The sequence below is a fragment of the Corvus hawaiiensis genome, chromosome 7, assembly GCF_020740725.1.
Source record: "Corvus hawaiiensis isolate bCorHaw1 chromosome 7, bCorHaw1.pri.cur, whole genome shotgun sequence".
Classification (NCBI taxonomy): Eukaryota; Metazoa; Chordata; class Aves; order Passeriformes; family Corvidae; genus Corvus; species Corvus hawaiiensis.
In genome coordinates this window covers 15,411,568-15,426,913 of record NC_063219.1, presented here as the reverse complement: position 1 = coordinate 15,426,913, position 15,346 = coordinate 15,411,568, and the positions used below count along the sequence as shown (strand labels likewise).

General features: G+C 38.1%; 1 protein-coding gene across 3 annotated transcripts in view; it reads right to left on the bottom strand.

Annotated features, from left to right (window-relative positions):
• RAPH1 (Ras association (RalGDS/AF-6) and pleckstrin homology domains 1) overlaps window positions 1-15,346 on the bottom strand; it is a 94,071-nt gene that overhangs the window by 8,503 nt on the left and 70,222 nt on the right. For 2 of the 3 annotated variants that reach the window (XM_048309286.1, XM_048309287.1), the window contains exons 7-13: window positions 13,907-14,028; window positions 12,178-12,243; window positions 10,632-10,775; window positions 9,315-9,425; window positions 6,499-6,597; window positions 5,769-5,889; window positions 4,052-4,194 (exon numbers count right to left, since the gene is read on the bottom strand). In XM_048309286.1, the coding sequence (XP_048165243.1) occupies window positions 4,052-4,194; window positions 5,769-5,889; window positions 6,499-6,597; window positions 9,315-9,425; window positions 10,632-10,775; window positions 12,178-12,243; window positions 13,907-14,028 (806 nt within the window). Of the gene's footprint in view, window positions 1-1,395; window positions 4,195-5,768; window positions 5,890-6,498; window positions 6,598-9,314; window positions 9,426-10,631; window positions 10,776-12,177; window positions 12,244-13,906; window positions 14,029-15,346 lie in introns of those variants that run through there. The other variant, XM_048309288.1, reaches the window with a different exon arrangement.

Sequence of the window (15,346 nt, the reverse complement as noted above, 5' to 3'; positions counted from 1 at the left end):
AGACTCTGTGGACATCTCAGCTCAGTACAACTGGAATCAAACCACACACAGCCTCCCAGAGCATGTCAAATCTTTACATCTGTTAGTTCAGGCCTTACACTGTTCAGTGTTACAAAATGTAGAAATCCTGAACTGCTCTAAAACACATTGAGAGCAAGCTCTGCACAGGAATAGTAGCAAGATACTTCTCCACATGCTCTGCTATCCAAGACTGGCAAGGAAAAAAATAAGATAAAAGAAAGAGAAGCGAGATTTCCTAGGAAAATTTCCCCAGAAGGAAATGTTTAGACATCTGCAAAACAAAGTAAACTTGGGAAAGAAAAGTTACACATGCAACTATTATGTTAAGCAGAAAAAATAAGGAAAAACAGGGAAAAGCTGACTAATGGAAGGATCAATGGGAAAGCAGCAGGTAGTATTTTAGTCTACTTGGCGGGTTTTGCTCAAGTTAAGTTTTTTTCTCAAAAACTGTAAGCCTACATTCCTCTTAAAAATTAAAATAATAATTGCATTAGTCAAATTTATAAACATCCTCCTAATACAAAGTGTTTTGGCTACAAGCCAAGTTGTGAATTTCACAGTGCACAGTATAGAAACATGCATTAGAAATACACCACCACCACAGTAACTGACCACACTGGGTACCTATACCTTATTAGCAAATACTTTGCAGTAAGTTAGCCCAATTATGCTCATCTGCATGGGAGGAACACACTTTTGCTTTGTTCTAAACACAGGTGACTGTGACTGTATGTGCAGAAGGCCACCAAAAGGATTAGAGTCAGAAGCAATAAACAGTGGTTTTACAGCAAACATGGGGTGTGCCTCTACCTGTCACATTAGGTCTGGAAGGCAAGAATATTAACAGGTCTGGAACTAAATCAAGGTGTTCACATTACAAAACAGAGAAATCTTGATCTCTTGCAAGTGTTAGTCTGTAAATTGCCATTCTCCCAATCACCCAGGTTAATGAATTTTCAATTAGCACCACCTGACCTTAATTGTGCCCTGTATAAGGCACCATGGGTGTGCTGCCCTTAGTTGTGCTGAGCTTCACTTTTGACACCTGAGACAGCAAAAGGCAACAGGAAAAATAAAGGCGGCATAAAACAGAGAGGGAGATGAAGGCATAACAGAATAATTATCTCTGAATGGCAAGACCTTGGAGAATCTTGAATTTGTCCCTTATAGCAGACACAGTGAGCATGCATTTGGGTACTCCTTGTAGCATCTCGTTTGAAAGGATGTGTTCAGAATCTAACAAGCAAAATGAGACTCAATGAGATCTTAACTGCCCAACTGTGAACAAATGAATAAAGTATTCTTTGGGCAAAGAACAATCTTTCAAAATAGGAAGTAGATGGATTATCTGTGTTTTGGGAAGTTTTTCTTAAACTTAGATATATTTGAAAGAGGGAGGTGTTTTCCTCATACCGATTGAAGACAGTCCTTTTTACAGTGAACAAATTAAACACTCAGGACAGAGAAAAGACTATTGTGCATCTCAGGAGGTAGAGCCCCTCCCATTTCCACAGAATCAAATTAAATTTCAACGTCCAGTGATACTTTGTTTACAGAAGAACCTTGAGAGATTCACTGTCCTTTTTTTGTCCTTACAATTATGTGATGTCCTTCTGTGTATCTTGAGAAATTATTTATTGCATACTAGCAATTCCTATTTGTAACATAGATCTCCATGACTATCTGAAATTCTAAAAAAATGCTATAAATACAATAGTATATCTTTTTAAAATATCAACTGTGCCTTTTTTCTTAGGCATTTTTTCCTAAGAAAACAAACTTTTTCAATTGAACTGTTTGCCATCTCTTTTCCCATGCTTTTGGACTGGTTACCAAATTTAGGTCAAATATGATAGACCTCTAGAAATCTCAGCATGTTTTCAACTTCAAGAAATTGTTGCGAAGTTACTGGCTCACCCATTTTTAATTTGTGGAGGCACTAGTAAAACACCCTGGCTGGAAGGAGCATCAATGTCATCTCCCTGCTGAGCCACAGCACGCTCTGCCCTGCTTGCTGAGGGGGATGAGCCAAGGCTGACAAGGTGGGAGAGAGCTGTTGCACAAGGTGAAGGGACATGCTGGAAAGTTCTGCCACTTGGCAGCAACCTGCCCACATGAACTTCTTAAGCCAGCTTTGACACCAAAGCACTGGAGCAAAGCTGCCTCTGAGGTAAGTGGAGACTAATCTGCCTAAAGCATGTCTCACTATCACTGTTAACACCTTCTCATGTAAACTACAATTTTTCAAAACTGCCGTTGCCTTTCTTGCCACACAGTTTAACATTTTTCACTGCCAGTCTGATTTCCTAGTTATTGAAGTTCCCTGGGCCAGACTTACACTGTAGTTTCACTGAAAGTAAATTTGTCACCAATTCACTCAGAATTGTTTAACACAGCTTCTCTAAGTTTACACAGTTCATTTCATTTGGATTCTTTGGAAGTTTCAGGGCAATCCATTTACCTGTGTTATGCATGAGATGAAGAAATATACCTTTTCTTGGATTTGCAGAAAGTGATGAAATCTTGATATATGGATGGCCCTCAACAGGAAGCATTCTGAGTATTTTATTTTTAACATGGCTTTAATCAGGTAGCATAAAAATTCTTGGGGTTTATTTAGATGAGCAATTGCCAGCAGCACGACAGATTTGATAAAGAGCAGCAGTAACCCCAAGGCAGTGAACTTCAAACTTTTGCTTAAAATCTCACATAGAGTGTATGTAGCAGCAAGACTTACACTGAACCCAAAACTTGAGGAAAAAGTAACATTATCATTCTCACAGCAGTACTCTTTCACCTCTGTTGGATACCTGCTAGCAAAAGCCCCATCTCGTGCAGTTATCCCACTCCTGCAGAAATGATGCATCCTATACCCACACAGAAGCCATCTGCTGATGGACATGCCCCATGTGTTGCACTCATGCATTAGAAAAACTTGGACCATAATTTAGCAAGCTACATTCCTGTACTGAGTACTACATTACTATTAGAATCAGACAACTTCCAAGCCAGCAGGCACTGCAGAAAAGTTATGAATCCCAAGGGGTGCAGCCATGTCAGCTTTCACACTGTCATATGCTTTCTCATTTGAAAAGGTGATGTGTTATCTTATTTTTAGTTATTTATCTGAGGCACCAGTGCCAGGTGTATTGACTCATGGTTTTAGTTTTAAAAAGCTTGCTTCTCTAGCTTGAACCTGGGGTCTGGGGAAGATTCAGAACTGACAGAAGTCATGACAGCTTCTCATAGTGCACTTCCACATGTAGCTGCTACAGTTAATGATATTTAAGGCTGTTCAGGAACCTGGAGATTCCTTCAAACCTGACAACAAACCAGCTTCAGTGGAATTTCTCCCGTGCTTGGAAATCTTCCACAGGAACCACACCAGTTTACGACAGAAAGAACAGAAAACTAACCACACCACAACAGACCTGAGACCCAGCCTCAATGGGTTAAAATCTTTTGTAACTCTCTAGGAGCAACAAGAGATACCACATCTGCCTTAATCCACAGCTGCTGACAATGTCAGTACTTTTGTTTTTACCATAATTACTGAGATTACTGGTTCCATTTCCACCTAATAAAACAGAAAACTTTTGAGTAAAAACTACGGAAGTACTTAAAAATATATATATCTGCTTTCAGGCTCCAGTTATTCACATCTTTACAATGGAAAGATGTGGCTACTTAACTGGAAGAAGACCTTAGTGAAAGAATTTCATTCAACTTGTTAACAGCTTATCTTTTTATTTTGTCTTCATTCAACATTGGTTAATAGGACTCTGAGACGGGGTGTATAATGCCTTCAAAGAACAAAAGGCTTCTGTGCACACAAATAAAAGAAAGAACAGAAAGTTGCAGGGCTGAATTACCTGACAAAGTGAATCCTAAAAAACAATTATATAGCAGTCTAAATCAACCACGTAAAACAGAGAAGAAACGCCACTCAAGACAGAGGTGGAAGAAGTACTACACCCTGTCTCATACATTTTGTTGGGCGTTGGTTCTCTAACTAAAGTCTTCTTGTTACCTTGCTGGATTCCTCAAGTTGAGTGCCTCGTTTCCAGGCCTCAGAGAACATAGAGCTGACAATGCTTTGGGAACGGACATGTCCAGCTGGATGGGTGTCAGAAACTCCACTGTCAGACTGATTAGAATGATTTGACTGGGATTCTGTTCAAAAAAAAGTTAGAAACAGTTAGTGTATGCTTCTGAATGTAAGAGTAATGTCAGTATGCTTATAGTGCAACTCTGTGTGACTTGTTAAACATGTTATGCCCGCAGAGGACAGTGCTCCCAGTAATGACCATATAAACTCTAGCTCGTATCCAGGCCATTACCATCTGGAAAATAAAACAGTGCAACAGATGCCTGGTATTAACCAAACCTGAAGCTGCACAAGGATGAGAGCATGTCAGATATGTTTCAAAGTAAAACACTGCAGCTGTATGGGTTCAGAACCATGCTACAGCCCCTACACTTTGGGAAAAGACCCATTTCATGCAGTGCACGCAGCCTGCTCCCTCCAGCACTCCTTCCCAGCACAAGCTTAGAAACAGACCCTGGCAACCTACACCAGCCAAGGCAGGACACTGCTGCCAACAACCCATTCTTCAACACAAGAGAAGGACTGATGTGCACCCTGCAAGTAGCCAACACAGATGATACTCTGGGTCCACAGGGTGTCTCGACAAGACAGCAGCAGGCACTGCCAGACCAATTTATTCAGCCTGGCACCTGCTTTCTGTGCAATCCCAAACTGTCCTTGCACAGGTTGGAATGCAACTTTGGCAGAACATGCATGGCTGGTGGGCTGTGGCTCAGCTCCCTACAAGAATTGACACTCTATCAGAAAAACACCCAGCTTGGATGGAGAAATTGTCAGTAACCAAGAATTTACCGCTATGCCACACAGTTAAAACAACAAGGTACCTTCCCAGTTAGGCTGCATTTGCTTAGCTCATTCTTACAGGCTACTTTCTGAACCTGTTCAATTCAGTAGCGTTACTTCCTGACCCGTATCTGTGGTGGACAAAACACCTTCACACAATAGCACATTTTCAATAACGAACCAGGTCCCTGAAGGTTGAAAATCACCCACCAAAGCATCAGTCAGCTCTGAACAGTGAAATTACACTGTATAAACCATATATCAATTTTTAAACTGTTATGTGCAACAAGAAACCAGCCCCAGTTCTGCTGAGAGATAAACAGAAGCACATTAATGCAGGCATGCACAATTTGACATAGGAACAGAAACAGTATTTTCAAGTTTTCTCTAAAGAGATTGTTTGGATCTTTGCCTTTGGGCAGGGGCTGTTTCTCATTTTCCAATTTCAAATATTTCAGTCAACAAAGCAGTTGAAGAACTATGCATATATATTCTATGAATCATTACAACATAAATTTGATTTTTCAATAGGTGAACACAGAGGCATCAGGAATTTGAAATTATGATCCCTTCTCTCAGTATCAGACAAATGTTTCTTTGGAGGTGAACAACAAAGTACTGCATATTTCAAATACATACACCATTACAAGTAATATAGCAAAATAGGTTTTTACTTGTATGTGCATTATCTATAGATGAATGTAATAGATAAAGTCTATGTTTTAGACTAAATATAGCATAAAAGACTTTGGAGAAACAGTCCATTTCCTGCGAAAGTCCCTCTTGAGGTGTCCAGACAGCGGATGATAACAAAGGCAATTGAATCTTTGTATTATGAGATAGATGACACTGTTACCTGGCAAACTAGATGAGCTGGAGCCTGACTTGATACTGGAGCTAGACAAGGAGGTCCAGTCATATGCTGATTCTGTTCTCTTCAATGCTTCCTGATAGTTCATGTATAGTTGCTTCCCGTACTAAGCAAAATGACAAAGAAGTTTAACAACTCTATATAGGCTGTGCACCCTTTTCAGACTGTTGAGCTCCACCTCTGGCTTCTTTAATCCATCTTTCCTCCTGCCAGCCCCCCCAAAGCAACACAGGCTCTCTGTTAAGGAGTTCAGGCAATATTAATTGTATTAGTGAATTGCTGAAAGAAAGAAAAACTATTTATTTATGCTAGAAGAGACACTGTCAAACAAGAAATGGCCCAATGAATAAACTAAGACAAGCTGAGGATCTTGGAAATCAACTCTATTTTCTAAATTCTCTTCTCCCGCAAGCCTTCTTTTTTAAAATCTGAAAGGAGCTGGCTAAAATCTATCCATGATGAATGTCAGAACTGTGTCATGTGACAGGGGTGCAGCAGAAATAAGAAGAACAGGCCTAATTGCTGAATTATTGTAACAAAGCCTAATAATTTTACTAAGGAATGAAAAATGTAAGAAGATTTTACAGTTCATGTTCAGAATAGTTAAACAGAGGGAAGTTAGATTTACCATGTATTTTGCTAAGTAACTGTAAATGGTTTTAAGCAGGTGATGACAACTACTCAGGACAACAGCGTAAGACTGCCTGCAGGTTACCTTAGCAATGCGGATGCCATTGATCCACTGGTGTAGAGTTCTTACATCATCACAGCAAAGATATTTGATATACTGGGATTTCTTCTGGATCTGAGGATGCTGCAAAAAAATTGTACATTCTCATCAAAGTTTTAATAGCTAGGAATGCAAGGAAAACATTTATTTTTTGAGGCCTATACAGATAAACCTAATGCTGGAAGCTCTTCAACAGCCGTCTGTACTTAAGCCCACTTAAAAATGTTTCAGAATATTTCAGGAGGTGACTTTCAACGCGGATTGCTTCACACACAGACTGGCGGTGTGTCCAGCATGCACCCATTTCAAGTTTGAAACACTAAGAAAGGGCAAGTCTTCCACTATTTTAGGGCTGCAGTACTTTCTACCTACCAAGAGTCTTCTGTACCTATGGACCGACTCACCACTTGACAGAGACAACTGGTATTTTATCTTTATCTCACATAAAAAAATCCCAAACTAGAGGAAAACAAACACATTGGTCTTCTCTGCCTTTGCAGGCTTAAGTGAGACACTCCCAAATGACATACTGTTAAGCATAACTCCATTTTCAGCTTGTAAAGACTTCAAGGTACCCACCCTACTGATATAGGGCTATCATCTAAAAATACTTGCTGCTCTCACATGCATGTATAGAAAATGAAAAGGCACTGTATATATCAATTCAGCAGTCAAGAAACAAATGCATGTTTTTCAAAGATCAGTTACTGAAAATCATTCTGGATGGATTATTCAGTTGTTTCCTGTCCATGCTGTAGAAGTTACAGGTGTCTCAGCTGTTGGGGTAACTGAAGACTCCGGTTCTTATCATTTCCTCTGTTAGCTTACAGCTCAGTGACATAACAGTTTTGCTAGGCGATCATAGGTATTTAAGTTTTACTGAAGACTGTCTGAAACATATATCAAAGAACTTTTAAGCTGTTTCAGAATATTTTATCCTGTTGCCTTCCAACACAATTATTTATAAATGAACAAGTTTATGTCCATAGAATATATAACAAATAACAGCAGATAGTTGTTTTTCAGTTTTCACTACCAGCCGCCTTCACATATGTGTTGTATAACAAAGAGTCTATAGAAGCAAATACAACTACTTTGCTAACAAGCCAGCTTCTTCCTGGACTTGTTCAAAAATTGGTTACATAGAAATAAAAGAACTTCTCAGAAATCTGACATTTAGGGCCAAGGAGTCAACTTTATATACTAGCACACAAATATTACATTTAACAGTAGCACAGCACCTGACTTGAGCACACTAGGTTTTGATATAAACAAAGGAAGTGAAGATAAAGACAAATCCAGTCTGGACGTCAGTAGAGAGCTGGGCCTTCAGTTTGTATTTGCCATTCACCTGTCCCAAAGGACATACTTCCCAGCTTAGTGAGTCATTATGGCACAAAGCTCTATTTCTATTAAAAAAAGAAGTGTGGTTTCTATATATTTGTACTAATTGAAAACACTGATGTAACATTATAAGAACTTATGAAGGCAGAATCCTGCTTAATATAATAATTTGGTGATTCATCAGTTCCACACAGAAAACATAGCTTCACTTGGTGTAAGCTGCCCAACTAAATCTACCCCATTAATTTACTTAAAGGGACAATTTTTACACATTTTTGTGTCTTCATTAATTTTACCATCAAATTTTATGCTCAGAATGGCAATAATTTTTAAAAAAAAATCTACTACTCTGTGTGGTCAAAAAGTCTGAAAAAGTAATTTACTATTAACCTGTCCAAATGATACAGACAAAAGTGACATGTAAGCAGAAAAAATTAATTTACTTCAAGGAATTTATATCTACCTTTGAATACTGATATTTTTATTTGCATTCAATGTCCTATAAGAACATGGGAAATACTTCCAGTTTCAGCTGTGTACTTTCCACTAACATCATGTCCCATATTTAATATTCAGTGTCTCCTCAGTGGGCTCAAAGACATGTTGCCCTGTCCACTGGAAAATGAAATCCTTTTTCAGGCAGTGGACAGGCAGCCACATGCTCCAGGCACAGTAAACGGTCTAATGTACTGACATATACAACACCAAATGAGCTCCAGATCAGGGAGGGGAAAAGTGCAGCTATAACCATCTCTTATCACTGGCACCATTTCAAATCCATGAAGACACTTTACTTGCTGTGAACACAGTGTGAAAGCCTGTTTTAAAATAGCTTGGTACCCAGTTATCTTGCACGAACTGGCACCATTCTGAACACTATGTGGGAGTCAACAGAAACTAGGACATGTGTTGATGCAATTAAAATAAGTTGATGCACTCAAGTTATTAGATCAGTTTAAGATCAGGTCACTGGTTTTATAACATTTTTTGCTACTTCTTTCTACCTGTCCTTTATACTCAGAAGTTGCCTCCTTTACAGCATCCCCATTCCCTCAGGTTGAGCAATAAAGGGTAGACTTGAATATTTAATATCAATTTCTGCACTACTCTGGACCTACACTGAGAAGATAACTCCCTGGAATTAGCATTTCAAGGGGTATTATCTCTTTGAGCCTAAACAGTTGTAAGGTGTAGAGTTGCCAAATGGAAAAGAAGACTTTAGTGTAGGTTTTAGAGTATGATGAACAATTAAATAGACTGGCACTCATCAGTCTGGAAATAAAACAGTTCAGGGCAATATGAAAATGTTTATGGAGTCACAACCAGCACAGAGAACAGGCAACAACTGTTCACAAACTAGTCACATTGTATACAAGAACTAGAGGAAACAAAAAGCAGCTGATGGTTCAGAACAAGTAAGAGTGAATTCAAGGTATAGGCAACTGCTGGAGTGTTACCTTTAGTACTAAACAATAGTCTGTGGGTGCCTTGTATTTGTTCCGATAGTCCTGTCCATAGTAAACACTGACATGGTCTAGCTGTAGAAAGCACACAAGATCCCGTGAGACCTATTAAATACAAAAACAGTCATTTACAAAGTATCTTTATAAAAAAATCCACATGCATTGACACAATCAGTCTAATGCTAAGATCCAATACTAATGTAAGGTCTACTTAAGGTCAAACACCAGTTTCAATCTGATTGGAAAACTACCAACAGAAGGAGGAGATACAGCTATGCACAAACTCTTGCATCACACCTTCATTTTTAACCAGGATATCCTTTTTCAAATTCAGTCTGCTTTTTGTGTTTTGTCTGCATTTTGCCATTTGACAACATTTTACACTGGACTACTAATGTTTACTCAAGAGTGGCTATCAGGAGAAAGTAAGTATGATTGGTTCATCAGGAAGTTATCAGCTGCTGGTTACATTTCACCTTGGTAATAATCAAGGTTTCCAAATTCCAGTGTGACTGTGAGTAGAATTCTAAAGATCTTTGGAAGTGAGTGTAGGGCAAAGAATTTCAACAGGCTATTTGCATACAGGTTGTCTGAATGAAGCAAAAGAACATCTGACATGCATTCAGCTCTAAAGGGAGCTGTTGCGATGATAGAGATTTCCTCTTCGTTCCCAGCTGTGTGGGAGATGAACTTCCTGTACTGGGAATCAGTTGATGCTGTCAAGACTGATGGATTCATGGATGACTTGAACTCACACTAGTTCACCCTTGAAGCTGTAACATATTTGTAGTGGCTTTTTACTTATTTTACATTACTGATACAGAGAACAGCAGTAAGTAATCCTGAAGAAATGCAATTACACTTACCAGTTTCAAAAAATGTAGCACCATTTGGTCCAAAAAGAATCCCATTTATATGAACTAACTAAACACAATGAAATTATGCAGACTGGTTATGGAGTTGGTCTGATACTTCAACATTTGCAGAGCAATTTGGTTTTCCATCTGAATTCTGCTTACGCAAAGATAGCTTCTGAGCTCCACCAAAAGCTTTTCCTCAAGTATTTCTGAACATCTAACCCTAAGCTAACTCAAGAAGCAGACCGCTGTACTCTTGTATTTTTAAAGTGGGGTTACACCCTTCACATCAAGTGCTGCCACAATAATTCACACAGTATTTCCATGATAAAGCCTTTTAATTAAGGGATGTGGCACTTGGAAAAGCACAGTTAAGCCAAAACTTAAAGCCAACTCTTGTCTGCACTGTTTACCAGCAATAAACAATTCAGAACAATTGCTTTAAGTAGCATACCTTCGCCTTCCCTTTAGGGACATAGTAGATTCCAGAAGCCCGAAGAAGGAAGTAACGTTTCTTCCAAGATTTCTTACCATCCTCTTTCAGCCACAAAACTCCCTCAATCTCTGGCACAGTTACAGAACTTCCACAGAAGCATTCCTGCCAATAAACACAGTGGTTTGGGAAACAGACAGAACAGAGAGCATGCACTGGTTTGTTTTGAATGACTGGAATTCTTTATCCAAGGAATGCACTCATAGCAGGGACAGCTCTTTTTTCACATGAGATATGAACTGCAGGTTAATCACAGACGCAATAAGGTAATTCAGACAAACATGATAGGGTGTCTGAGCATTTGCTCAGTGCAACAATGACAAAAAGATCATTAGCAGCTACTGTAAAGATTTTCTATCCACTGCTTCTCAGTAATAGGTACCCCAATGGCTTTACTGGCTTTAAGGTCACACGGTCACCTTACATAGCCTCATACACAAAACCTAACTGTGCATCCATCAGACACAGCTGCAATTCATTTCAGGAGTACTTCGCTGATACTAACTGCCCACAACACTACAACTTCTGCTAAGGTTCTATTTATAAAGAACTAACAGAGAAAAACCAAATGCTTTAAATACACTCCAGATTAATATGCAACACAGAGACTTATGAATAATCCTACAAGACAAAGAATTAAGCAGAATTACAACTCTCTGCACGTTGTGGCTTCAAACAATTTTTTCATCCAGCATATACATACAAACACTTATTAAAACCCATATTAGCAATATATTAATAACATGCATATGCTACTTTTAAGTTAAACTGTATTAAGTTTAAACCAAAATTCAATACCCCAAATATTTACTTTTGGGTAACTATGTAAATCATAATCATTATTCTGGAAATCAAGTGGAACCTACGGCAGTTCAGCCAGGACACAAAAATATTTAGTTTTAATCTTATGAAGGCTATATTTACTGTTTGCTTTATTTGCTCCACACTTTAATGCCCTTAGTTCTGTAAACTGCTTAATGTGTTTGATAATAACTAGTTTTCTGTCATGCATTTCTTAAAATTCAGTATTTGTTTTTATCTTAAAATGTAATTAAAAAAGTTTTTTTCTACTTTGCTTATTATCAATATTTAAAATATTAACTTAGACCAGCTTAACCCATGCTCTAGAATTCTGTAGAAATTAAAATTTGAAAAGTGCTAGTAAAAAAATCTCTACCACCACAGGTCAGAAACCCAGCTGACAGTTCTGCAAATTTCAACTTGGAATTATTAGGTTTAGCCATGGCTACAGGCAACCTCAATTTGATTATCACTGTGTATGGTATTTTAGATATTAAACAAAATACAGAAACTTTTTTTTTAACTGATCAGAGCTGAAACAGTGTAACATTAAAACAGCCATTTATCTCAAATACAACACATTCCATTCACAGTCTTCCAGAATTACATTCAGTTCCGTCCATCAATTTTAATCACCACAACCTTTTGCAGTTTGTCTTCAAGCTCCAAAATGACCACTATATCCTTTTTGGTTTGATATTCTTACCTCTAGCAGCACCTCTTTATTTCTGTCTGCCATCTCAGAGGTTTCTTTCTTCCCCAGAAGATAGTTCTGTAATAAAAGAAAGTTTAATATTTCTATAGGCATTCTGAAATCAAGCCAAATGGCATTTCTTGTTTGCTTTTCTGTAGCAGTAAGAAGAAACCACAGTTTTAAACTAAGAACAATGCATGAACTGAACAAAACTTTGTAGACTGAAACTGTCAGACTGCTAAATAATACATTGAACTAACTTATCATCAACTTTACCAGAAATATCAGTCCATACTCTTACCTAACAGACTCATAACAACATCATCCTGACTTTCCACAAATCAAACAGCTCTCTGTTACAATGCAACCAGAAATAAAAATACTATGAACTTGTAAATACTATAATAAAAATATAAAAAAATCCCCAGAGATCTGCTACATACTCCCATTATATGTGTGTTCAAAGAAGCACACACAGAGGCAATGTACTTCTTTCCACCTTGTTCTGAGTTTTGCTGACTAGAAATGTTTATTTTCACAAAGAATTGCTAAATAAAATACTCGTCGACTTCTTAAAAGGAATCTAATTACGCACAGGCACCATAACTTATTAAATAAGTTTTGTACTCTTATTCAGTTTGGAAAAGACTAGGACAATGAAAAGTATCATCTTCCTAACCCCTAGCTCTAATACTGGAAAAAACCCAAATATTCACAAAGTTTATCCAGTTCAATATTTTAAACCAAGGAGAAATATATTTGGTTTATGCTGGTATCTTACTCCTGCGACAGTGCTTACTAAATGTACTGATAGTAAACCTATAATCTACAAACTTTTAAAAAGAATGTAGAGTTTTGATGCTTCAGTGCAAAGCACTTGCATAAGACCTGGTTTTCAGATCTTGCTTAAAAATAAATGAAATCAAGTAAACTGATGTTGTCCCATAGGACAAGCATGCAAAACACCCAGTTTAAATCCAATAAATTAGCATATAGCTGCCATACAGATATAAAAATAATCATATGCTCAAAAGGGAATACGTTAGGTAAGAGTTAAGACAGATCAAGTGATATTACATCCAGTTCTTTTCAATTCAGATTCTTCAAAGAGCCACCTTCTGCTTTTCTGTTTCTTTTCCTTCACTCCCTTACAATACTGAACTGCTGCCAGATACCAAGTCTGTAGCTATCATTTGAGAGAAGAGAGGGCCATTTGACAGGAAGAGGCCTTCAGTTTCTCAGCCAGGGAGCAGGAAACAGCTGAATATAGGCAGGTCCCAACTTCCACAGGAAGGGACACATGCTCTCTTCTCTTCACTGGCCATTTGACCACGGAGTAGCTACTCTCTTAAGAGTTTGTCTTCCCCTTCTTGCCAGCAATTTAAGAACGTACAGTGGAGAGACATTACTATCAGCAGTATCTGTCAACACCTTTCTTGCATATTTACATAATTGAGCAGCACTAAGTATTGGTATAAATCCCTGGAAACTGCCTGCCTTCACGTGCATTAAAACTACTCACAAACACATTAGCAAACAGATTGCTTCAGCTCATGGTTGTGTCTTAGGGATTGACTTTGTGCCAACAACACTGTGGATGTACGTAGCGCTGAAGTGTAAAGTTGCCTGGCACTTTAACACATACACAAGTACCAAAATGAAAGTATGGAAATAAATGCTACCAAAAGAGTAAGAAACTGCAATCAGCCACACATGCATTCAGTACGAATCTCAGGCTTACCTGTGGATTCTTGAAAAGTGCGTATTTTTCTATACGTTCCACGAACATTAGTTTATTTTGACTATCTCTTGTCCAGTTCAGGAGATTTTCAACTAAATTTTCATGATCCTCAAAGATCCTTTCTGCAGCAATAAGAAGAGAGCAAACACATTGGAATCCGTTGCATTTTGTGATAGAAACTAATCTGTAGTCATATCTAAGAGACAAGACATATATGCAGAGAAAATAGAGTTCAAGATCTACTACACTAGGGAAGAAGTTTATGCTAAGAGACTAAAAGAACTTAGTCCACTTCCCGACATGCCTTGTTTAATTTTATACATACAGTCACTCAACATGGACTTTCGTATCTTCAAGTTTATATGAAGTGTTTCTATTTTTTTAATCTGAGAAGGCCTACCATCCCACAGGAACACTGCAGACTCAAATGATAACACTTCAAATTTTATGAGCACAAATAAGGTTATCACATTTATGTGTTTTCTGGTCTACACAATTCCCAGAGGAATGCACTGGGTAGCTTTTTTGGCAGAAAACTTCTTTCTACATCCCCAATGATTATCTCACTCAAAGTGAAAAAATAGTAATGGGCAATGATCAGAGGGAAAACAAAACGCTTCTGAAATGTGAACTACCCACGGCTAGTAGGGATATTGTAAATAAGTCTGAAAACTGACACTGTCTACTTCCTATGATCTCTCTTGCTCAATAAATGATGTACCAACAATGGCTTCTGAGAACTTTGGTTCTCAGACAAAGCTCAGTCAGAATTTTGGTTCTCAGTCAAAGCTCTGAGCTTTGACTCTCCACTGAAACTACTAGTGCACTAGTACTAGCACTTCAGAATACTGAAAACAGACAAAAGAGAACAGAGTAAGGAAAAAGAGGAAAATTTACTGAAATGGTAGAAAATAGCTAAAAATCCTCATTCTAAAATAAATAAGAAGAAATCTTTGGGAAACCATTAGACCAACTTTCTTATCCTTTTAAACACACTGAAGTAGAACCTAGCTGTTTACCATTTATTCCTTCTTCATATAGGCCACACAGTGGCATTTCAGGAAATTAATTTTTTCAGAATCCCCTGGGACCTGCTTGACCTTTCAATCGCACCTCAAAGTAGAACATGATTTTCTCCCACAAAATCAATTCCCCCACATTCTTACAGAGGGTATATGGCTGATCACATCCCAACCTAGAAGCTATCGCTAATGAGGACTCAGATGACATCTCAACATCTTAGTGTGAATGCAACAAAATGCCATCTGCAGGGAGTGTCACATGGCAACACATTACTGAGGTCCCAGTGCATTCTGAGAAGCTTCTGAGTTATGAATTATAACTTCCATCAAGCTCTATAACAACACAGCAATAATGTCTTCCAATAAATTTAAAAAGTCATTATTACCTAACAGAAGAATGAAACAAAAAAGCTTCAGA